The sequence below is a fragment of the Jaculus jaculus genome, chromosome 9 (assembly GCF_020740685.1).
Source record: "Jaculus jaculus isolate mJacJac1 chromosome 9, mJacJac1.mat.Y.cur, whole genome shotgun sequence".
Classification (NCBI taxonomy): Eukaryota; Metazoa; Chordata; class Mammalia; order Rodentia; family Dipodidae; genus Jaculus; species Jaculus jaculus.
In genome coordinates this window covers 89,719,830-89,743,388 of record NC_059110.1, presented here as the reverse complement: position 1 = coordinate 89,743,388, position 23,559 = coordinate 89,719,830, and the positions used below count along the sequence as shown (strand labels likewise).

At 43.0% G+C, this 23,559-nt stretch overlaps 1 protein-coding gene across 1 annotated transcript; it reads left to right on the top strand.

Annotated features, from left to right (window-relative positions):
* On the top strand, nucleotides 1-22,299 carry C9H17orf75 (chromosome 9 C17orf75 homolog). Its single transcript, XM_045158642.1, has 10 exons — nucleotides 1-190; nucleotides 767-847; nucleotides 7,279-7,404; nucleotides 10,264-10,401; nucleotides 10,609-10,666; nucleotides 15,353-15,472; nucleotides 18,303-18,367; nucleotides 19,458-19,594; nucleotides 21,116-21,219; nucleotides 21,519-22,299. Exons 1-10 carry the CDS (start codon nucleotides 51-53, stop codon nucleotides 21,723-21,725), a joined length of 1,176 nt encoding a protein of 391 aa, XP_045014577.1. The 5' UTR covers nucleotides 1-50; the 3' UTR covers nucleotides 21,726-22,299.
* Nucleotides 22,300-23,559: the final 1,260 nt, after the last annotated feature.

The window sequence follows — 23,559 nt, the reverse complement described above, 5'->3', positions numbered from 1 at the left end:
AGCGGCGGAACGGTTTGACGGGGACACCGGGCCGCTCGGAGGCTGCCGCGATGCTCCCCTCTCTGCAAGAATCTCTGGATGGAGATGAAAAGGAGCTAGAGAGCAGCGAGGAAGGTGGCTCTGCGGAGGAGCGGAGACTCGAGCCGCCGCCCAGCAGCCACTACTGCCTGTACAGCTACCGCGGAAGCAGGTGCGGGCGCCCGGCCCCGCCGCCGCCGGCCGCGAGCCGCGTTCCCCGCGCCGCTCGCGGAAACCATCTTCTCCTTTCGCAGCCACCGCCTCCGGCCCTAAGGGCCTTCCTGGCCTCGGTTCTTCCCTGACTTCCCAAGGGTCTTTCTGGCCCTGTCAAATGCTTCCCCACCCCCCTTGTTTCTGGTGTCTCGAGGTAGGGTCTTGCTTAAGTCCAGACTGACCTGAATTACTCTTAGCCTGTCCTCGAACTCACTGCGATCCTCCCACTTCTGCCTCCCGATTGCTGGGATTAAAGGTGTGCCCCACCACGTCCGGCTCGTTGTAAGAGCAATTTCTTTGAACTTTCACGGTATTAAGCTTTTCTCTATGCCTCACGTATCCTGGAAGCGAGAAGAGGTTATTGTCATCACTTTTTCTTGGGTTTTCTGTCAAGAGAATAAGGCAATACAGGGCCCTTGCACGTTGACCTTACAGCATTGTAACTGATTACTTTTCCATTACGTACCCTGTAAAGGCCCCACACTCTGCTGGATTTAGAGCCCATAACTCAGTGTGTTGTCTTTGTGGCTTGTAGATTGGCCCAGCAGCGAGGGGACAGTGATGATGGAACCTCAAGTGGCACAAATGCTGAAACTCCCTCTGGTGATGATTTCAGGTAAAAACAGCACAACCATAACGCAATGCTTTCATCATCTGAGTCTTTGACATATAGATGTCAGTGGGGTACTGTTTACAGCCTTGTACCCGAGCATAGCTTTCTCTAAACCAAAGATGCCCAGCTTATTTCGAGTTTCTTGCTTGGAACCCCAGTAAAATATTAGAGTCTTAGGCTGGAGAGATGGCTCAGCAGTAAAGGCACTTGCCTGCAAAGCCTAACTACCCGAGTTTGATTCCCAGTACCCACGTAAAACCAGATGCACAAGGTGGCCCATGACCTGGAGTTCATTTGCAGCAGCTGGAGTCCCTGGCATGTCCATTCTTTCCCTCTGCTGGGCATGGTGGTACATGTTTTTACCCAGTGCTCAGAAAACAGAGGTAGGAGGATCGCTGTGAGTTTGTTGACACCCTGAGACTACACAGTGAAATTCAGGTCAGCCTGGGCAAGAGTGAGAGCTCTACCTAAAAAAATAATTATTTGAAAAAGAGTGAAAGAGGGAAAAAGAAAGTGAAAGTAGGCCAGGGTCCCCTGCTCTTGCAAATGAACTCCATATGCATGTACCACTTTTTGCATCTGGCTTTATATAAGTACTAGGGAATCAAACCCAGGCCATCAGGCTTTGCAAGCAAGTACCTTTAACCACCAAGCCTGCAGTATTGTATTTCTCTCAAGACTTAGATTTTTTTTTTTAAAGTAATCTGGGCTAAAGTGAGACCTTACTTCCAAAAACCAAAAACAAAACAAAACAAGACAAAAAAACCCCATAAAATAAAATAAAAATGGATGTGGTAGCTCATGAATTCAAACTTAGCACTTGGAAGGCAGAGGTAGGAAGATCACTGTGCATTTGAGGGCACCCTAAGACTATATAATGAATTCCAGGTCAGCCTGGGCTAGAGTGAGACTCTACCTCAAAAAAAAAAAAAATAAAAATAAATAAATAATAAAAAATAAAACAAGCTAGGTGTGATGGCATTCATCTTTAATCCCAGCACCCAGGAGGCAGAGGCAAGAGGGTTGCTGTGAGTTTGAGGCCACCCTGAGACTACATAATGATTTTCAGGTCAGCCTGGGCTAGAGTGAGACCCTGCCTCAAAAAACCAATAAATAAATAAAAATAAAAAACAATAGTCAAACATGGTGGCACATGCTCTAATCTCAGTACTTGAAGGTGAAGGCAGGAGAATCAGTTCAAGGCCAGCCTCTGCTCCATAGTGAGTTCGAGGCCAGCCTGGACTACATGAGACCCTATCTTTTTTAAAAAATATATTTATTTGTTTGTTTGTTTGGACACACCAGGATTTCAGGTTTCTTTATGTTTCTTTGATTTTCAAGGTAGGGTCCCGCTCTAGCCCAGGCTGACCTGGAATTCACTATGTAGTTTCAGGGTGGCCTCGAACTCACAGTGATCCTCCTAGCTCTGCCTCCGGAGGAGTGCTGGGATTAAAGGCATGCGCCACCACGCCCAGCTCCTGTTGTGATTTCTTACTGTTGTAAATGTACAACAGACTTCTGTGCTACTTTGCATCCAGCTTTATGTGTGTGCTAAGCATCTTTACTGATCCATGTCCTCAGCCCCTGAGATAATATATTAAACTACATACATATATGTATGTTAAAGTAGTCTGAGCTGGGGGAGGTAGTATGGGCGTGAAAATGAAGTAAGATTGTGAGATGATAACTGTTAAACCTAGATGGTGGGAACATGGCAGCTATGTACTGTTCTACTTAATTTTTTTTTTCGAGGTAGGGTCTCACTCTAGCCCAGGTTGACCTGAAATTCACTATGTAGTCTAAGGGTGGCCTTGAATTCATGATGATCCTTCTATCTCTGCCTCCTGAGTGCTAGGACTAAAGGCATGTACCACCATGCCTGGCCTAATTACTTAAAAAAATATATTTTATTTATTTTTATTTTTTTATTTTTTAGTTTTTTGAAGTAGGGTCTCTGGCCCAGGCTGACCTGGAATTCACTATAGAGTCTCAGGGTGGCCTCGAACTCACGGCGATTCTCCTACCTCTGCCTCTCGAGTGCTGGGATTAAAGGTGTGCACCCCCACATCTGGCTAAAAAAATATTTTAAAGCATTAAAATTTTTTCACTTATTTATGAGAAAGATATATATATATATAGAGAGAGAGAGAGAATAGGTGCACCAGGGCTTTTAGCCACTGCTAACAAACTCCAGATGCATGCACCACCTTGAACATCTGGCTTACGTGACTACTGGGAATCAAACCTGGGTCCTTAGACTTTGCAGGTGAATACCTTAATAGCTAAGCCATCTCTCCAGCTCCTAAAATATATATTTTTATGTGAGAGAGTGAGTGTATGAGAGAGAGTGTGAGAGAAAGAATGGGCACGTCAGTGCCTCTAGCCACTGCAGTCATGTGTGCCCCCTTGTGTGCATGTGTGACCTTGCGAACTTGTCACTGTGTATTTGGCTTATGTGGGACCTGGAGAGTCAAATGTGAGTACTTAGGCTTCACGCAAGCGCCTTAACTGCTAAGCCAGCTTTTCAGCCCTTAACATTTTATTTTTATTTATTTATTCAAAAGAGAAAGAGACAGGGTGGGAGAGAGAGAGAAAGAGAAAATGGTCCAGGGCCGCCAGCCACTGTAAATGAGCTCCAGATGCATGCATCACCTTGTGCATCTGGCTTATGTGGGTCCTGGGGAATTGAACCTGGGTCCTTTGGCTTTGCAGGCAGGTCCCTTAACCACTAAGCCATCTCTCCAGCCCACTAATTACTTTTTTTTGTTGACAACTTCCATAATTGTAAACAATATCCCATGGTAATTCCCCGCTTCTCCCCACTTTCCCCTTTGAAAATGCACTCTCCATTATATCCCCTCCCCCTCTCAATCAGTCTCTCTTTTATTTTGATGTCATGATCTTTTCTTCCTATTATGATGGTGTTATGTAGGTAGTGTCAGGCACCATGAGATCATGGATATCCAGGCCATTTTGTGTCTGGAGGAGCATGTTGTAAGGAGTCCTGCCCTTCCTTTGGTTCTTACATTCTTTCCACCACCTCTTCTGCAATGGACCCTGAACCTTGGAAGGTGTGATAGAGATATTTCAGTGCTGAGCATTCCTCTGTCACTTCTCAGCACCATGGTGCCTTCTGAATCATCGGAAGGTCACTGCCATCTGAAAAGAGAAGCTTCTCTAACCAAAAATGAAAGTAGCATTAATAGATGGGTATGAACATTAAGAGAAGTACATACTGGGCAGTTTGATGAGCATAGTTCATACATTTGGCCAGACAGCAGCAGACGTTTACACCCCTAGGGCTCATGACTACCCATGTAGGTTTTCAGTATCAGGGATGTATTCTCTCCCATGGAGCGGGCATCCAGTCAAATTAGAGGGTGGTTGGTTTCCATCATAACAGATGTGCCACTTTTGCACCCGTTGGCTCATTTGGCCTGGCTGGCCAACTATAATGCTTGCAGTGTCCACTGTTGGGTATCTTCACTGGTGATTTCTCTCTCTCCCATTGAACTGCATGCAGCATGGCTTTTTCCAGCTTTCTGTTAGCTGGTCTACATGAAGTAGATTTTCAGCTCAGCTCCAGCAGGATTTCTCAGTGACCTTGCAGCCCAAGTATGTGGAGTCTTTAGCAATAGGGTCTTGCCATCTATTCCTGGTGGGAAACCAAGGGCCTCGGCAATGGTCTGTAATGTTTTGGGGACATCAAGAACCTCCTGGCCAACAACTCACTGGAAGGTATCCCATCCCTGGCAATGAAAGTCTTCTAGTTACAATCTATGGCTCCTGTGTGTTCTATTGTCCAAAAAAGTAGGTTTCCATATGACTTATAGCCATCCCTCCACCTTTCCTTTACTCAGTGTCTTCCCCTGACCTCACTTAGACTTTTTCATCCCCATTAATCTGTTCTTCCACTTACATATATACTTTTTTTCTTTTTTTTGAGGTAGGGTTTCACTCTTGCTCAGGGTGACCTGGAATTCACTCTATAGTCTCAAGGTGGCCTTGAACTTACAGTGATCCTCCTACCTCTGCCTCCCAAGTGCTGAGATTAAAGACATGTGCCACCATGTCTGGCTAATTACTTTTTATATGCTTTAAAATTTCTATAATATAAATGAAAAGTAGACCAAGCCTGGTGGTGCAAACCTGTTATTCTAACCACTTGTTTTTTTCTTTTTCTTTTTCTTTTGGCTGGGTGTGGTGGCACATGCCTTTATAAGACAGAAAGAAAGAGAATAGGCACACCAGGGCCTCTAACCACTACGATTGAACTCCAGATGAGTATGTTCCTTTATGTGCATACATGGCCTTGTGCATCTGTCACCTTGTGTGTCTGGCTTATGTGGGATCTGGGGAGTTGAACATGGGTCCTTAGGCTTTGCAGGAAAGTTCCCTAACCTCTAAGCCATCTCTCAAGCCTTGTTTGGTGAGGTAGGGTCTCACTCTAGCCCAGGCTGACCTGGATTCACTATATAGTCTCAGGATGGCCTCAAACTCATGGCCATCCTCCTACCTTAGCCTCCCAAGAACTGGGATTAAAGGCGTGTATCACCATGCCCAGCCTTTTTTTTAAAATCCATTTTGAGAGAACAAGTAAAGAGACAAGGCAGATAGATAGAAAAAGAGAGAGAGAATAGGTGTGCCAGGGCTTCCAGCCACTGCAAACAAACTCTAGATACATGTGCCCCCTTGTGCATCTGGCTACTGTGGGTCTTGGAGAATCAAACCGGGATCCTTTGGCCTTGCAGGCAAATGCTTTAACCACCATGCCATCTCTCTAGCCTTTTTAAAAATATATCTTTATTCATTTATTTATTTGACAGAGAAAGAGGGAGAGAGAGAATGGGCATGCCAGGGCTTCCAGCCACTGCAAGCAAACTCCAGATGCATGCGCCCCCTTGTGCATCTGGCTAACATGGGTCCTGGGGAATTGAACCTGGGTCCTTTGGCTTTGCAGGCAAATGCCTTGACTGCTAAGCCATCCCTCCAGCCCCCATTATTTAGTTTTCCAAGGTAGGGTTTTGCTCTAGTCCAAGCTAGCCTGAAATTCACTATGTAGTCTCAGGGTGACCTTGAACTCACAGTGATCCTCCTACCTCTGCCTCCCAAGTGCTGGGATTAAAGGTGTGCGCCACCACACCTGACCATTTTAACCGCTTGTGAGGCTGAAGCAGGAGCATGGTTTATGAGTACTCCAGAAGAAAGTAGCTCCTAGAGCCAGCCATAAGCTTTTGACTAGGTTTTCAGTACTATGCATAAATTCCCTCCTAGGGAGTGAGCCTCAAATCCAATGAGACAGCAGTTGGTTAACCCCATAACAAATACATTATTGCATTAGTGGGTACATCTTGTCTGGCTAACCAGTTTGTATAGCTTGCAGGGTCCGTTACTGGTTAAGACTATTGTTGACTTTTCTTCCCCAACAGTCTGCATGCTGCATAGCTCTTTCCAGCACAATGACAGCTAGTCAGCAGGTCTTCCTGCTGGTCCTTCCTGCTCAGCTTTAGCTTGATTTCTCAGTGTCCTGGAACTGAAGCATGTGGCATCTTTAGCAATAAGGTCTTACCATCTAGTCCTGTTAGGCAACCAAGAACCTTAGCAATAGCCTGTGTTCTTTGGGGGGCCTCAGGGACCTCATTAACCAACAGCTCATTGGAAGGTATCCCACCCCAAGCACTGGGATTTTTCTCTAATAGTTTATGTATTTATTTATTTATTTATTAAACAAAACTTTTTTGTGTTTATTCTTATTTATTTGAGAGTGACAGAAAGAGAAAGAGGCAGAGAGATAAAGAGAGAATGGACGCACCAGGGCTTCCAGCCACTGCAAATTAACTCCAGACACGTGCGCCCCCTTGTGCATCTGGCTAACATGGGTCCTGGGGAATCGAGCCTCGAACCAGGGTCCTTAGACTTCATAGGCAAGCGCTTAACCACTAAGCCATCTCTCCAGCCCTATATATTTATTTTTATTTATTTTTTATTTTTGAGGTAATGTCTCACTCTAGCCCAGGCTGGCTTTGAATTCACAGTGATTCTCCTACCTCAGCCTCCCAAGTGCTGGGATTAAAGAAAGACCTGTGCCACCACACGCAGGCTTGATTCTTAAGTCCTTAAGACAGACCCTGAAGTTGGGTGTGGTGATACATACCTGTAATCCTAGCACTTGGAAGTCTGTGGCAGGAGGATCACCACAAGTTTGAGATTAACCTTTACTGTATTTTGAGTTTATGTAGACAGTTTAGGCTACATTAATAAGATCCTGTCTGGAAAAAAAAAAGAAAGAAAGAAAGGAAAGAAAAAACAAAACAAAAAACAAAGAGTGTGGACCAGGGAGAGATGCTGGGTTTGGTACCAATCACTGATTAACAGGTGTGAAGGGTGAAGGCACTAGTCCACTGATAAGGAATGTGTTTCTTTCATTTGTCAAGCCTCTCCTTGGCAGACACTAATCTACCGTCTGAAGTGGAGCCAGAGCTGCGCGGTTTCATTGCTAAGCGACTTTCAAAGGGAGCAGTTTTTGAAGGGCTGGGTAATGTTGCATCTGTGGAGCTGAGGTAAGTATAAAGTTTGCTGTGCCCTGAGTTTTTTTTTTTTAATTTCTGAGCTAAATATGAGAAGTGTTGAGAAATTCCAGAAGATCTAGACCTATAGAATTTATCTTTGTTACTTTGTTTTCTGGCACTCTGAGCACTGGACCTCACACATAGACATTTGTGGAACAAAAGTAAGTGAATGGTAGAGATGCTGGAACTTAAGTATATTTCAATTCATTTTGTACTTAGAAGAAAAAAGTTAAAGGCTGAGGTGATATAATGGTAGATCACTTGCCCAGCAAGTGCACAGCTCTGTTTGATCCCTATTATTATTATTATTATATTATTATTTTGGTTTTTTAAGGTAGGGTCTCACTCTAGCCCAGGCTGGCCTGGAATTCACTATGGAGTCTCAGGGTGCCCTCGAACACACGGCGTTCCTCCTACCTCTGCCTCCTGAGTGCTGGGATTAAAGGCGTGCACCACCATGCCCAGCTTAACCCCCAGTATTATTTTATGAAAAACAGTTAATTAACAAGGGTGAAATTATATATGCTTTACGGTTTATAAAGTGCTTTCACAAACTTAAACAAAAAAATTTCTTTAATATATTTTATTAGGCTGGGTGTGGTGGCGCACTCCTTTAATCCCAGCACTCGGGAGGCAGAGGTAGGAGGATCTCCGTGAGTTCGAGGCCACCCTGAGACTCCATAGTGAATTCCAGGCCAGCCTGGGCTAGAGTGAGACCTTGAAAAACAAAAACAAACAAACAAACAAAATATATATATAATTTATTTATTTATTTAAGAGGGAGGGAAGGAGAGAATGGGCAAACCAGGGCCTGCAGCCACTGCAAATGAACTCCAGATGCATGCACCCCCTTGTGCATCTGGCTTGCATGGGTCCTGGAGAATTGAACTAGGATCCTTTGGCTTTGCAGGCAAGCACCTTAACCGCTAAGCCATCTCTCCAGCCCTTTTTTTTAAAATAAATATATTTTATTTATTTATTTATTTGAGACAGAGAGCAAAATTTTGATTTATTTATTTGATTGGGTGTGTGTATATGTGTGGACAGGCATGCCAGAGCCTCTTGCTTCTGCACATGAACACCACATGCTTTTGCCACATTTTTGTTTTTTTCGAGGTAGGGTCTCACTCTATCCCAGGCTGACCTGAAATTCACTATGTAATCTCAGGGTGGCCTCAGACTCATAGTGATTCTCCTACCTCTGCCTCCCGAGTGCTAGGATTAAAAGTGTGCACTACCACACCTGGCTGCCACTTTAAAAAAATGTATTTTTTAAAGTTTTTATTTATTTATTTGAGAGAGAAAGAGGAAGAGAGAGAGAGTGGTCTTTAGCCATTGCAAATGAACTCCAGATGCATGTGTCATCTTGTGCATCTGTTATGTGAGTCCTGGGGAATTGAACCTGGCTGGGTCTTTTGGCTTTACAGGCTAGTACCTTAACCACTAAGCCATCTCTTCAGCCCTAAAACATCTTATTTATTATTATTATTATTATTTTTGCAAGCAGAGAGAGAAAAAGAGAGAGTGAGTATGCTAGGGCATCTTGCTGCTGCAAATGAATGCCACACACGTGTTACTTTGTGCATCTGGCTTTTACATGGGCACTGATGAATCAAAACCAGGCCATCAGGCTTTGCAAACAAATACCTTTACCCACTGAGCCATTTTTCTAGCCCTTGTGCCACTTTTTATATCTGGCTTATGTGAGAAGTTTGAGAATTGAACCTGGGCTGGCATGCTTTGCAAGTAAGTGCCTTTAACTGCTAAACCATCTTCCCAGGCCTTTCACAAACTCTGATGCAGATCTCCTTAGAAAGGGAGATATACTTCCATTTTCTTTCTTTCTTTTTCTTTTCTTTTCTTTTTTTTTTTTTTCTTTTTCGAGGTAAGGGTCTCACTATAGCCCAGGCTGACCTGGAATTCACTATGGAGTCTCAGGGTGGCCTTGAACTTCTGGCAATCCTCCTACCTCTGCCTCCCGAGTGCTGGTATTAAAGGCGTGCACCATTACGCCTGGCTATACTTCCATTTTTAAATGAGGAAATAAACTCAGAGAAGTTAAATGCAATGCCCAAGGTAACTTACTTTGATGGTATTCCAGTTTAAACATTCCCAATCCAATTCTAGCTGTATTTCTGTTAAACTCCTTTAGACTATGAATTTGGCATATAGGTCTCCTCGGTAATATGAGTGCATGGCCCAAGGAACAGGCTTGGCACATCTGCTTGGAGCATCTATGATATATGAAGGTTTGAGAGATGGGAAAAACATGCCTATCTTCATGTAAGCATAGGCATTCTATGAACAACAGTGAACTTTATGTAAACTTTTCACTTAAACAAGAGAATTCAAAGAAAGTTCACTTTTGTCAGAAGCTGCTTTAAATTCAGTCCACCAGGATGCGTAGTCTGTTCCTCTGCTGAGATGAGTAAACCCCTGGGAAGCCTGGGAAGCTCTGCATTACTGCCCAGTCTACAGGGGTTTCCAGATCAAGGTGACCATAGTTCAGTATAGTCTGTAAAATGAGATGTATTTCTTTTCTTACTTATTTAAATTTTTTGTTATTTATTTATTTATTTATTTATTTATATGGGAGTGACAGAGATATTTCTTTTCTTAAAATCAATGTATTTTATTTATTTGCAAGTAGAGAGATGGAGAGAGAGAGAATGGGCACACCAGGGCCTCCTGCCACTGCAAATGAACTCCAGATGCATGTACCACTTTGTACATCTGGCTTTACGTGGGTAGTGGAGAATCAATCCTTGGTCATCAGACTTTGCAAGCAAGCACTTTAACTGCTGAGCCATCTCTCCAGCCCGAGATATATTTCTTTTCTTTCTTGTCTAGAATTTCTGGTTACCGAGTTGGTTGTTATTACTGCCTTTTCCAAAAAGAAAACCTGCTTCCTGAAACAGCAACAGCTGAACATACCCCTTCAGAGTATGTGGTCTGCTTTTTAGGAGGTTCTGAAAAAGGACTGGAGCTATATCCTTTCTTGTGTTGTTGAGGATATTACGAATGAGAGCAAGGGAAAGCAAGTGGAGGAGTCGCTCTAGCACTATGTAGTCTCAGGCTGGCCTCAAACTCACAGTGATCCTCCAGCCTCTGCCTCCTGAGTGCTGGAATTAAAGGTGTGAGCCACCATGCCTGGCCATCATTCATTTATTCTTTATCACTTCCTTAAGAACATACTTTCAGGCTTGAATTGGACAAGTATATCCAAGGACTGAAAAATAACATAAATTGTGAGGTAAGATGGCTGATTTAAGTGCTTCTTTTTAAAAGTATTTATTTGCATGTATATATGTGGAGGGAGAGAGTGAGTGTGTGTGTGTGTGTGTGTGTGTGTGTGTATGTGTGTGTGTATGGTGTGCCAGGGTCTCCTGCCACTGTAAATGAATGTCACTCTGACTTCACATGGGTGTCTGGGGGAACTGAACCTGAGATGGCAGGTTTTGCAAGGAAGTGCCTTTAGCTGTTGAGCCATTTTCCCAGTCCCTTGATTTAAATTTTATGACTGAAATGCTTTATATACTATGACTGCTGTTTCTCAAATCACACAGATAGCCATGAAAACTCTTAAATTCTAAAAATTGCCATGTAGACTGATGTTTAAGAAAAGCAGAGAACTTAACTTTGGTGGTCTTTTCATCAGCCTTCCAAGTGCTTGGACAAAGGTATGAGCCACCATGACTAGCTGAATGTAGCTCTTTATTGCAGAAGTTTCATAGGACTGCTTTTGATATATTATACTGATGAAAAATTCTGTATGTTAAATCCAGTGGCAGGTGATAACATGTTTGGTAGGGAATAAAATGCCTTTTCCCTCTACTTCTCGACATGTAAGATTTATACCCGCTTTCCCTCCCTCCCTTCCTCTCTGTCTCTATCTTTATAATAAAATATTTTTCAAAAATAAATACAATAGGGCTGCAGAGATGGCTTAGAGGTTAAGGCACTTGCCTGAAAAGCCAAAGGATCCAGGTTTGATTCTCCAGGACCCATGTAAGCCAGATGCACAAGGAGGCGCATGCATCTGGAGTTCGTTTACAGTGGCCGAAGGCCCTGATGTGCCCATTTTCTCTCTCTCTGCCTCTTTCTCTGCATCAAATAAACAAATAAATAATATTTTAAAAAATAAATAAAATAGGGGCTGGAGAGATAGCTTAGCAGTTAAGGTACTTGCCTGCAAAGCCTAAGGACCCATGTTTGACTCCCCAGATCGTATGTAAGCCAGATGCACAGTGTGGCATATGCACAAGGTCATGCATGCATACAAGGTAGCTCACATGTCTGGAGTTCAACTGTAGTGGCTGGAGGCCCTGCTGTGCCAATTCCCTCTTTCTCTGTGTCATAAAAATAAAATAAAATAAAATAGGGCTGGAGAAATGCCTTAGCAGTTAAGACACTTGCTGACAAAGCCAATGAACCTAAGTTCAGTTCCCCAGTACCCACGTAAAGCCAGATGCACAAGATGGCCCATGCATCTGGAGTTCATTTGCAGTGGCTGCAGGCCCTGCTGCACCCATTCTTCTAAGGGCTGGAGAGATGGTTTAGTGGTTAAGGTGCTTACCTGCAAAGCCAAAGGACCCAGGTTCGATTATCCAGGACCCACATAAGCTAGATGCAGAAGGTGTTGCATGCATTTGGAGTTCATTTGCAGTGGCTGGATGCCCTGGTGCATTCATTCTTTCTTTCTCTGTCTCTCTCTCTCTCAAATAAATAAAAATAAAATATTTTAAAATAAAATAAAGGGGCTGGAGAGATGGCTTAGCAGTTAAGTGCTTGTCTGTGAAGCCTAAGGACCCTGGTTCGAGGCTTGGTTCCCCAGGTCCCACGTTAGCCAGATGCACAAGGGGGTGCATGCGTCTGGAGTTCGTTTGCAGTGGCTGGAAGCCCTGGCACACCCATTCTCTCTCTCTCCCTCTATCTGTCTTTCTCTCTGTGTCTGTCGCTCTCAAATAAATAAATAAATAATGAACAAAAAATTTAAAAAATAAAATAAAAGTTAAGGGCTGGGAAGAAGTCTCAGTCTCCAAGAAAAACTATCATAACCAGGTATGGTGGTACCTTTATTTCCAGCACTCACTTGGAAGGCAGAGCTGAGAGGATCACTGTGAGTTCAAAGCCACCCTGAGACTATACAGTAAATTCCTGGTCTGCCTGGGCTAGAGTGAGACCCTATTTTGAAATCTCCCCCAACAAACAAAGAACAACAAAAGAAAAACTATCACAATACCTAGGTTTTCTTTTTTTTTTTTTTTTTCCTTTTGGTAGAAGGATTTTGTTTTGTAGTCTGGTCCAAACTCCCTTTGTAGTCCATGCTGGTTTTGAACTGATGGGTTGATGGTGTTTGCTTTAAAAAATGGGGGTAGGGTAGGCTGGAGAGATGGCTCGGTGGTTAAGATACTTGCCTGCAAAGGTTGGAGGTTCACTGTGAGTTTGAGGCCACCCTGAGACTACATAGTGAATTCTAGGTCAGCCTGGGCTAGATTAAAACCCTACTTTGAAAAAAAAAATAGATGAAAAGATTACTCAGATTAAAGGAGCATAAGGAGTATGTTTTCAGGGCCCTGGTTCAATTCCCAAGCTGCCCTAATAAGCCACATGCAAAAAGTGGTATTAAAGGGCTGGACAGATGGCTTAGCAGTTAAAGCACTTGCCTAGCCAAAAGACCCAGGTTCAATTCTCCAGGATCTATGTAAGCCAGATGCATGAGGTAGCACATGCATTTGAAGTTTGTTCTCTTTCTCCCTTTTCTCTCTGCCTCTTTCAAATAAAAATAAAATACTTTTTAAAAAAGTGGTGCTGGGTATGGTGGTGTATGCCTTTAATCCCAGCACTTGGGAGGTAGAGGTAGGAGGATCACTGTGAGTTTGAGGGCACCCTGAGACTACATAGTGAATTCCAGGTTAGCCTGGGCTAAAGCAAGACCCTACCTTAAAAAATAAAACAACACCACCACCAAAAAGTGGCATAAGGGCTGGAGAGATGGCTTAGCGGTTAAACGCTTGCCTGTGAAGCCTAAGGACCCCAGTTTGAGGCTCGATTCCCCAGGACCCATGTTAGCCAGATGCATGAGGGGGCGCACACATCTGTAGTTGGTTTGCAGTGGCTGGAGGCCCTGGCCCGCCCATTCTCTCTCTATCTGTCTCTTTCTCTCTGTGTGTCTGTTGCTCTCAAATAAATTAATAATTTTTTTTAAAGTGGCATAAGCTTCTGGTACTTGTTTGTAGAAGAGGCCTTGGTATACACACATACACACACACACACACATAAGCAGATAAAAATTATGAAAAAGAACTATCCTAGGGCTGGAGAGATGGCTTAGCAGTTAAGCACTTGCCTGTGAAGCCTAAGGACCCCAGTTCGAGGTTCCATTCCCCAGGACCCATGTAAGCTGGATGCACAAGGTGGCACATGCATCTGGAGTTTGTTTGCAGTGGCTGGAGGCCCTGGCACACCCATTCTCTCTCTATCTGCCTCTTTCTGTCTGTCTGTTGCTCTCAAATAAATATATAAAAATAACAAAAAATAAAATTAAGCTATCCTAGATTTCTGTTTTGTTTACTATCAAGAGTACATTGTAGTGGGCTGGAGGGATGGCTTAGCAGTTAAGGCATTTGTCTACAAAGACAAAGAACCCAGGTTTGATTCCCCAGGACCCACGTTAGCCAGATGCACAAGGAGGCGCACACGTCTGGAGGTCTGGAGTTCTTTTGCAGTGGCTGGAGGCCCTGGCATGCCCATTTTCTCTCTCACTCTATCTGTTAAATAAATAAATAAAATAATTTTTTTTAAAAAAGAGTACATTGTAGGGGGCTGGAGAGATATCTTAGTGGTTAAGGTACTTGCCTGCAAAGCCTAAGGACATAGGTTTGATTCCCCAGGACCCACGTTAGCCAGATGCACAATGTGGCACATGTGTCCGGAGGTCGTTTGCAGTAGCTTGAGGCCCTGGTGCGCCCATTCTGTATCTGCCTTTCTCTCTCATTCTCTGCCTCTTTCTCCCCATCTCTCAAATAAATAAACAAACAGCATTTTTTTTTTGGAAAAAAAGAGTACATTGTAGGGCTGGAGAGATGGCTTAGCAGTTAAGGAGCTTGCCTGCAAAGCCAAAGGGCCCAGGTTCAATTCCTCAGGTCCCATGTGAGCACAAAGTGGTGCATCTGGAGTTCATTTGCAGTAGCTAGAGGCCCTGTCATGCCCATTTTCTCTTTCAAATAAATAAATAAATATAGGAAAAGTAAATTTAAAAAAAGAGTACCGGGCTAGAAAAATGGTTTAGTGGCCTCTGCAGAGGCCAGTAAGTTAAAAAGGAGATGTAAAGGGAAGAGAAAGTAAGGGAGGAGGTACTTAATAGGTTGTTATTGTATATATGTAAGTACAATGATTGAGATGGGGAGGTAATATGATGGAGAATGGAATTTCAAAGGGGAAAGTGTGGGGGGAGACAGAGGGTATTACTATGGGATATTTTTTTATAACCATGGAAAATGTTAATAAAAATTAAATAAATAAATAAATAAATAAATAAATAAATAAATAAATAAAAAGAAAGAAATGGCTTAGTGGTGAAGGCATTTGTCTGCAAAGCCAAAGGACCCAGGTTTGATTCCCCAAGACCCCCATAAGCCAGATGCACAATATGGTTCATGCATCTAGAGTTTCTGGGGCCTTGGTGCTCCCATTCTATCTCTTCTCTCATCTGTTTCTCTCAAAATTAAAAAAAATTAAAGTACATTGTAAAGCCATATGTTGTGGCGCATGCCATTAATCCCAGTACTCTGGAGGCTGAGACAGGAGGATCATAGGATCAGCCAGGGCTAGAGTAAGACCCTGCATTTAAAAAAAAAAAAAAAAAGTATATTGAAACAAATGCTAATTCCACTAAGGTTTATGGTATTAAAGCAAATGATATTCTTTATTAATCTAGGAAAGAGGTCTGGAGAACCACATCAAGTCTTATCTGAACAACTGGTTTGAGGATGTCATATGTCCAATCCAGAGGGTCGTTCTTCTCTTTCAGGAGAAACTTACCTATCTGCTGCATGCTGTATGTATTGCCCAAACAAGAACATTCCCTTACCTGAGAATCTCTTTGCCAGAGTTTGGATTATTTAGAAACATACCCAATTTCTCCAAATATTTCCTGCAGTAATATTTATTCAAACGATTCTTGCTGTTAAAATAGACCATTTCTTTTGCTGGGTGTGGTAGCTCGTGCTTATAATCCCAGTCCTCAGAAGGCTAAAGCAGGTGGATTACCATGAGTTCAAGGTCAGACTGGTTTACAGATTGAGAACAGGACAGCCTGGGCTACAGAGTGAGACCTTGTCTCAAAAAAAAAAAAAAATGTGCACATGGTGGCACCCACCTTTAATCCCAGCACTCAGTAGGCTGAGGTAGGAGAATCACTGTGAGTTTGAGGCCAGTCTGAAACTACATAGTGAATTCCAGGTCAGCCTGGGCTAGAGTAAAGCCATACATCAAAAAACAACACAAAACAGAACAAACAAACAAAGATGAAAAGATGGCCCATATTTTATTAACTCAGATCTAGAAATTTTTTCTTTTCTTAGTTTTTCGAGGTAGGGTCTCTTTCTAGCCCAGGCTGATCTGGAATTCATTATGGAGTCTCAGGGTGGCCTTGAACTCATGGCAATCCTCCTACCTCTGCCTCCCAAGTGCTGTGCTGGGATTAAAGGCGTGCACCACCATGCCTGGTTTAGAAAGGTTTTTTTTGTTTGTTTGTTTTATCTTTTTAATATTTTTATTTATTTATTTGAAAGAGAGAGATGGAAATAGGCAAGGAGAGAGAATGGGTGCACCAGGGACTCCAGCCACTGCAGATAAACTTCAGATGCGTACACTGTCTTATGCATCTGGCTTATGTGGGTCCTGGGGAATTGAACCTGGGTCCTTTGGCTTTGCAGGCAAGTGCCTTAACCACTAAGCCATCTCTCCATCCCATTTTTGTTCCTTTGAGGTAAAGTAACACTGTAGTCCAGGCTGACCTGAAACTCTATCTGTAGTCCCAAGGTGGCCTTGAATTCACAGTGATCCTCCTACCTCTGCCTCCCAAAGTGTTCAGTTTAAAGGTGTGCGCCACCATGCCTGGCTATAAGGTGGATTTTAATTGTAAATGTCAGCTGAATTTTTCTAATGTATTTTTGGTCTTTTTTTTTTTTTGAGATAGGGTCTCACTGTGAAAAGGCTGGCTTTAAATTTTTTTTTTTAAATATTTTATTTTTATTTGAGAGCGACAGAGACAGAGAGAAAGACAGATAGAGGGAGAGAGAGAGAATGGGCACGCCAGGGCTTCCAGCCTCTGCAAATGAACTCCAGATGCGTGCGCCCCCTTGTGCATCTGGCTAATGTGGGACCTGGGGAACCGAGCCTTGAACCGGGGTCCTTAGGCTTCACAGGCAAGCGCTTAACCACTAAGCCATCTCTCCAGCCCGGCTTTAAATTTTTAATCCCAAGTTATGGGATAATAGGCCTTACCCAACTTTACCTGGTCTGAATAATTACTATTTGAAATGACCTGGGGCAGGTGTACTTTCCAAAATATTTTGAAAGGAAAACAGAATTTTTTTTTAAATTTTTTATTTGTTTTTATTTATTTGAGAGCAACAGACACAGAGAGAAAGACAGATAGAGGGAGAGAGAGAGAATGGGCGCGCCAGGGCTTCCAGCCTCTGTCAACGAACTCCAGACGCGTGCACCCCCTTGTGCATCTGGCTAACGTGGGACCTGGGGAACCGAGCCTCGAACTGGGGTCCTTAGGCTTCACAGGCAAGCGCTTAAACGCTAAGCCATCTCTCCAGCCCAGCTCAAAAGATTTTTAACTGGGAATTGTTTGCTGTTCAAAGAACAGTGAATGTAGCTGTGAGGAAAACAGAATTTCAAAGCAATTTTAACTGTATAAAATTTGTATTTAGTATGGGGTGTGGGGGAGTTGGCTTGGTAGGTAAGAATGTTTGCTGTCCAAGTATGAGGACCTGAGTTTGATCCTCAGCACCCACATAAAAGGCCAGGAATGCCTATAACCCTAGTGCCAAGGGAGAGACAGGAGAATCACTGAGACTCACAGGTCAGTCAGCCTGACTAAAAATGGAAGCTCCAGGTTCAGTAAGAGATTCTGTCTCAAGGAGATATCATAGAAGAGTGTTTTTACCCACATCTGAGGCCTCTTCATTCATGTGTATCTGCACACACATGGGCATACAGCACACACACACACACACACACCACACAAGACACAAACACAATATTAGAGTGGTTGTACATGCCTATAATCTTAGCACTCCGCAGTCTGAGCCTGGAGGACTGGGAGTCCCAGGCCAGCCTAGAGTACTTAGCAAGACCCTATTTCAAAATAAACCCCATTCCAAAAAAAGAAAACATGACTGAGCAAAGGGTATAGCTCAGTAGTAGAGCACTTGCCTTGTGTGCATGACACCTTGGTCTTTATCCTCATTACAAAAAAAAAAAAAAAAACCTCAGAAAACCAATTTTGCCTTTAAAAAAAATGGTAGCAAGCAGCTGCTGAACAAAGATAAGATGGGCAGTGCCCATCACCCTTAGTCTGCTGTGGTGGTGGCTGGAGAAGTAATATTTAGTCATGAGTGGCTGCTCATTGAGGAAAAGTAGAAGACAAATATTATCAGACTTTTTTTTTTTTTGTTTTTTTGAGGTAGGGTTTCACACTAGTCCAGGCTGACCTGAAATTCACTATGTGGAATTCATATATTCACTATATGACTGAAATTCACTCAGGATGACCTCGAACTCACAGTGATCCTCCTACCCCTGCCTCCTGAAGGCTGGGATTGAAGGTGTGTGCCACCACGCCTGGCTCAGACTTTTTTTTTCTTTTATAGGCCTTGAGTTATACTCCTGTTGAGGTTAAAGAGTCAGATGAAAAAACAAAGAGAGACATTAACAGGTAAGAGCCTAATTAAAAATATATATGTTTTATGAGAGTGGTAGAGAGAATGGGTGCATCTGGGCCTCCAGCCACTACAAATGAACTCCAGACACATGCTCCACCATATGCATCTGGCTTACATGGGTAGTAGGAAATTGAACCTGGGTCCTTAGGCTTCACAGGCAAGAACCTTAACCGCTAAGCCATTTCTCTAGCCCCAGAACCTAATTTTTTTTTTTTTTCAAGGTAGGGTCTCACTCTAGCCCAGGCTGACCTAGGATTCACTATGGAGTCTCAGGGTGGCCTCGAACTTACAGTGATCCTCCTACCTCTGCCTCCCAAGTGCTGAGATTAAAGGTGTGTGCCACTACGCCTGGCTCAGAACCTAATTTTTGCAGAAAGCTTTTCGTAGCAACTCTGATCACTAGTTTGTATGTGTGTGTGGTATATGTGTATCTGTGCCCCATTTGTGCCATTTGTGTGGAGGACAATGTTGGTGTCCTCTGCTGCTCTCTTCCCCCTTATTTCCTTGAGACAGGGTTTCTCACTGAACTTGGAGTTTGTGTCATTTTTTGGTTGGGCTGGTTGACCAGCCCCAGGTATTCTCCTGTTTCTCTCCACTCAGTGCTGGAGTTACATGCATGTACAGCCATGTCTAGCTTTTTCTATGGGTGCTAAAGATCAAATAGAAGTCCTCATGCTTACATACCAAGTGTTTTGTTTTTTTTTTTAATTTTTTTTTTAAATTTATTTATTTGAGAGCAACAGGCGCAGAGAGAAAGACAGGTAGAGGGAGAGAGAGAGAATGGGCGCGCCAGGGCTTCCAGCCTCTGCAAACGAACTCCAGACGCGTGCGCCCCCTTGTGCATCTGGCTAATGTGGGACCTGGGGAACCGAGCCTCGAACCGGGGTCCTTAGGCTTCACAGGCAAGCGCTTAACCGCTAAGCCATCTCTCCAGCCCCATACCAAGTGTTTTTACCCATGGTGACATCTCCCAAGCCCTTGATCATTGGACTTTTTAGCCTGCTCACTCCCAGTGCAGAATGGTTTTGGTTTCTCTTCCCATTCTACAGTATTGTTAGTGGAAAAGATTTGTCTATGTGACAGGTTTCTGAGTGTGGCCAGTCTTCAAGGACTTATTCATGAAGGCACCATGACATCTTTGTGCATGGCAATGACAGAGGAGCAGCATAAGTCTGTGGTCATCGATTGTAGTTGCTCCCAGCCTCAGTTCTACAATGCAGGTGAGCCATAAACTCATTTAAGTTGTCTTCGTGGGCCTGTTGTGAGTCTCCATCTTTGCATTGAAGGCAAATGATACGGTGTATTTTTTCATGGTTGTCTAAAGCTTGCTGAAACATTGATTTTTTTTTTTTTTAATGGTCTCGTGTAGCCTATATAGGCTGGCCTTGAACTCCTGAACTTCCTGCTGAACCTCCAAAGTGCTGTAATGGCAGGCATGTATCATCATGCCTGGTATTTTTTGCAGTAATGTAAAGAATTAAGCCGGGCGTGGTGGCACATGCCTGTAATCCCAGCACTTGGGAGGCAGAGGTAGGAGGATCAGTGTGAGTTCAAGGCCAGCCTGAGACTACATAGTGAATTCCAGGTTAGCCTGGGCTAGAGTGAGACCCTACCTTGAAAAACAAAAACAAATTGGAGGGCTAGAGAGATGGCTTAGCAGTTAAGGCACTTGCCTGCAAAGCTAAAGACCCAGGTTCAATTACCCAGGACCCATGTAAGCACAAGGCGGCCTATGTGTCTAGAATTTGTTTGCAGCAGCTGGAGGCCCTGGCACACCCATTCTCTCTCTCTTACTCTCACTCTCAAATAAATAAGTAAAAATAGGGCTGGAGAGATGGCTTAGCGGTTAAGTGCTTGCCTGTGAAGCCTAAGATCCCCAGTTCGAGGCTCGATTCCCCAGGACCCACGTAAGCCAGATGCACAAGGGGTGCACGCATCTGGAGTTCCTTTGCAGTGGCTGGAGGCCCTAGCATGCCCATTCTCTCTTTCTCTGTCTTGTCGCTCTCAAATAAATAAATAAAGATAAACAAAAGAATTAAAAATAAATAATTGGAGCTTTGGGGCTGGAGAGATGGCTTAGCAGCTAAGCGCTTGCCTGTGAAGCCTAAGGACCCCAGTTCAAGGCTTGATTCCCCAGGACCCATGTAAGCCAGTGCACAAGGTGGCGCATGTATCTGGAGTTCCTTTGTAGTGGCTGAAGGCCCTGATGAACCCATTCTCTCTCTCTGCCTCTTTCTCTTTCTCTGTCACTCTCAAATAGATAAATAAAAATAAACAACAACAACAACAAAATTGGAGCCATGCATGGTAGCACATGCCTTTAATCCCAACACTCTGGAGGCAAAGGTAGGTGGATCACTGTGAGTTCAAGGATACCCTGAGACTGCATAGTGAATTACAGGTCAGGCTGGGCTAGAGTGAAGCCCTACCTTTAAAAACCAAACAATAAATTAAATAAATAAATAAAAATACAAAGATTGGAGACACAAAGGTAGGTGGCATAAATTTAAGGAAATATGTGGGAGTGACAATACTTCCTCATGAGAAGAAAGGAGGAGGTTGATTTGAGTGCAGCCAATGGTCTTTAGCCATTTTGGTGTTTCTTAGCTATCTGATAAGCATTACTATTTTTTAGGTCAGTATAGAAGTTTTAAATAAGTCATTACATCTTTCATAAAGAAATACATGTCATTTGTAGGATTTAGTTTCATTTCTTTAACTTTTGAAAAAATATTTTGTAGGAAGCAACCGCTTTTGTGAGGATTGGATGCGGGCCTTCTTAAATGGTGCTGAAGGGGGCAACGCTTTTCTTTTCAGACAAGTCCTGGAGAACTTTAAACTAAAGGTAATTATGTGCTAGGGGCCACAGACATAGTTTTTTTTGTCTGAATTTTCATTACTAGCAATAACAGAATAAGCAGTCTGTTTTACAGTTGTCATGTGTCTTACATGGAACATCCTTACGACATGAGTTATCAGAAGAAATGTGCGTTTTTAGTAGTGAGGCCCTACCTCAGAAAGAAAGAAAGAAAGAAACCAAAAAACAAAAGCAAAAGCTAACATTAACAACCTATAGGAGGTATTTTCCAAGCTTCATCATGATCTCACTAAACACATATTTAACTGGGTAATCTTTTTTTCTAGGCCATACAAGACACAAACAACTTGAAGAGATTTATCCGACAGGCAGAAATGAATCATTATGCTTTGTTTAAATGTTACATGTTCCTAAAGAACTGTGGCAGCGGAGACATCCTTTTGAAGATTGTTAAAGTGGAACATGAAGAAATGCCTGAAGCAAAAAATGTGGTCGCTGTCCTTGAAGAGTTCATGACAGAAGCTGTTGTGTAAAGTATTTGATTGCTAGAGATAATCATCTCACGAAGTTGTATATGCAGGCATTCATGTTTGAGACTGCAGCTGTGATTGTTCATAGGATTACATTGCTCATAGGATCACATCGTCCATGGGATTATTTGAAACACACCCAATTCTTTTTTCTTTTTGTACTTTTACCAATTAACTTAATTAAACATAAAAATTTGAGGAATGTCTTCACTGAATACTAGATACATATATTAGAATTGTAGAGTTTTAGTATGTTACTGTTTTAGTATATTACATTTATTACCTAAAAATGTTCAGAAGTGGCGGGTGTAGTGGTGCATGCTTTTAATCCCAGCATTTGGGAGGCAGAGGTAGGAGGATCACTGTGAGTTCGAGGCCACACTGAGACTATATAGTGAATTCTAGGTCAGCCAGCCCTAGAGCAAGATCCTGCCTCGAAAAACCAAAACAAAAATAACCTTGAGTGATTTTTAATTTGTGTTTACTATAATCATTTAGCAAAATTTTCCTCCCAGAAAAAAAAAAAAAACATAGCTCTTCTTTCTCATAGGTTGTACCATTTTCAAAATTATGCATTCCCAGCTGGGTATGGTTACACACTCCTGTAATCCCAGCTAATCTGGAGATTGAGGATGGAGCATCTTAGGTTTCAGGCTAACCCAGGGCTACAAAAGGAGTATCTCACTTGGATTACATAACAAGACCCTGTTTTACCAAACCACCCCCCCAAAAAAAGAAAAGAAATAAAAATAACAGTAAATAGTCATAGGACAGATTAGCATCACCTCGCCATTTCAAAGACAGCTGTATGCATTGTACATGTGGTGACATGTGCTTTCGTTGGCTTGATAATGGCATGGTTGAAGAAGCTAGCCTTTTAAGTCAATATGCAAACAAATTATGAGTATAAGGTGGGTAAGGTGGTGTATCTTTAATCCCAGCACTCAGGAGGCAGAGGCAGGAGGACCACTGTGAGTTCAAGGCCACCTTGAGGCTGCATAGTGATGTCCAGATCAGCCTGGGCTAGAGTGAGACCCTACCTTGACAAAACAAAAAACAAAAACTATGAGTGTATAAGAAAGTGAGCTTTAAAAATAGACATACTAGGCTGGGTGTGGTGGTGCGCACCTTTAATTCCAGCACTGGGGAGGCAGAGGTAGGAGGATCCCTGTGAGTTCAAGGCCATCCTGAGACTCCATAGTGAATTCCAGGTCAGCCTGGGCTAGAGTGAAACCTTATCTTGAAAACCAAACAAAAACTATGAATATGATCATGGTATATTGTGTTTATGTATGGAGGTTGTCAATAAAACGTTTTTATAAATAAGATACGTCAGCATGTTGGTGTAGGCCTTTATTTCTAGCACTTGGGAGGCAGAGGTAGGAGGACCACTGTGAGTTTGAGGCTAGCCTGGAAATGCGGAGTGAATTCCAGGTCAGCCTGTGCTAACATGAGACCCTACCTCAAAATAAACACAAAAAAATAGATGCACTAGCTTCAAGATAAAACACTCTCTGATGGAAAGCCATGCAGAAGTGGCTTCACAGTTTTCTATATTTATTTACAGATATTTTTTGAGACTGCATTTTCTTTTTCTTTTAGATGAAAATGCAGAATGTTTGAAATGTAGTGTTAAGAAACAGTAGCTGGGTGTTGGACAGCTGGTTTAGCAGTTAAGGCACTTGCCTGCAAAGCCAAAGGACCCAGGTTCAATTCCTCAGGACCCACATACGCCAGATGCACAAGGTGGCATGTGTGTCAGAGTTTGTCTGCAGTGGCTGAAGGCCCTGGCATACCCATTCTCTCTCGATCTGCCTCTTTGTTTTCTCTCTCTCAA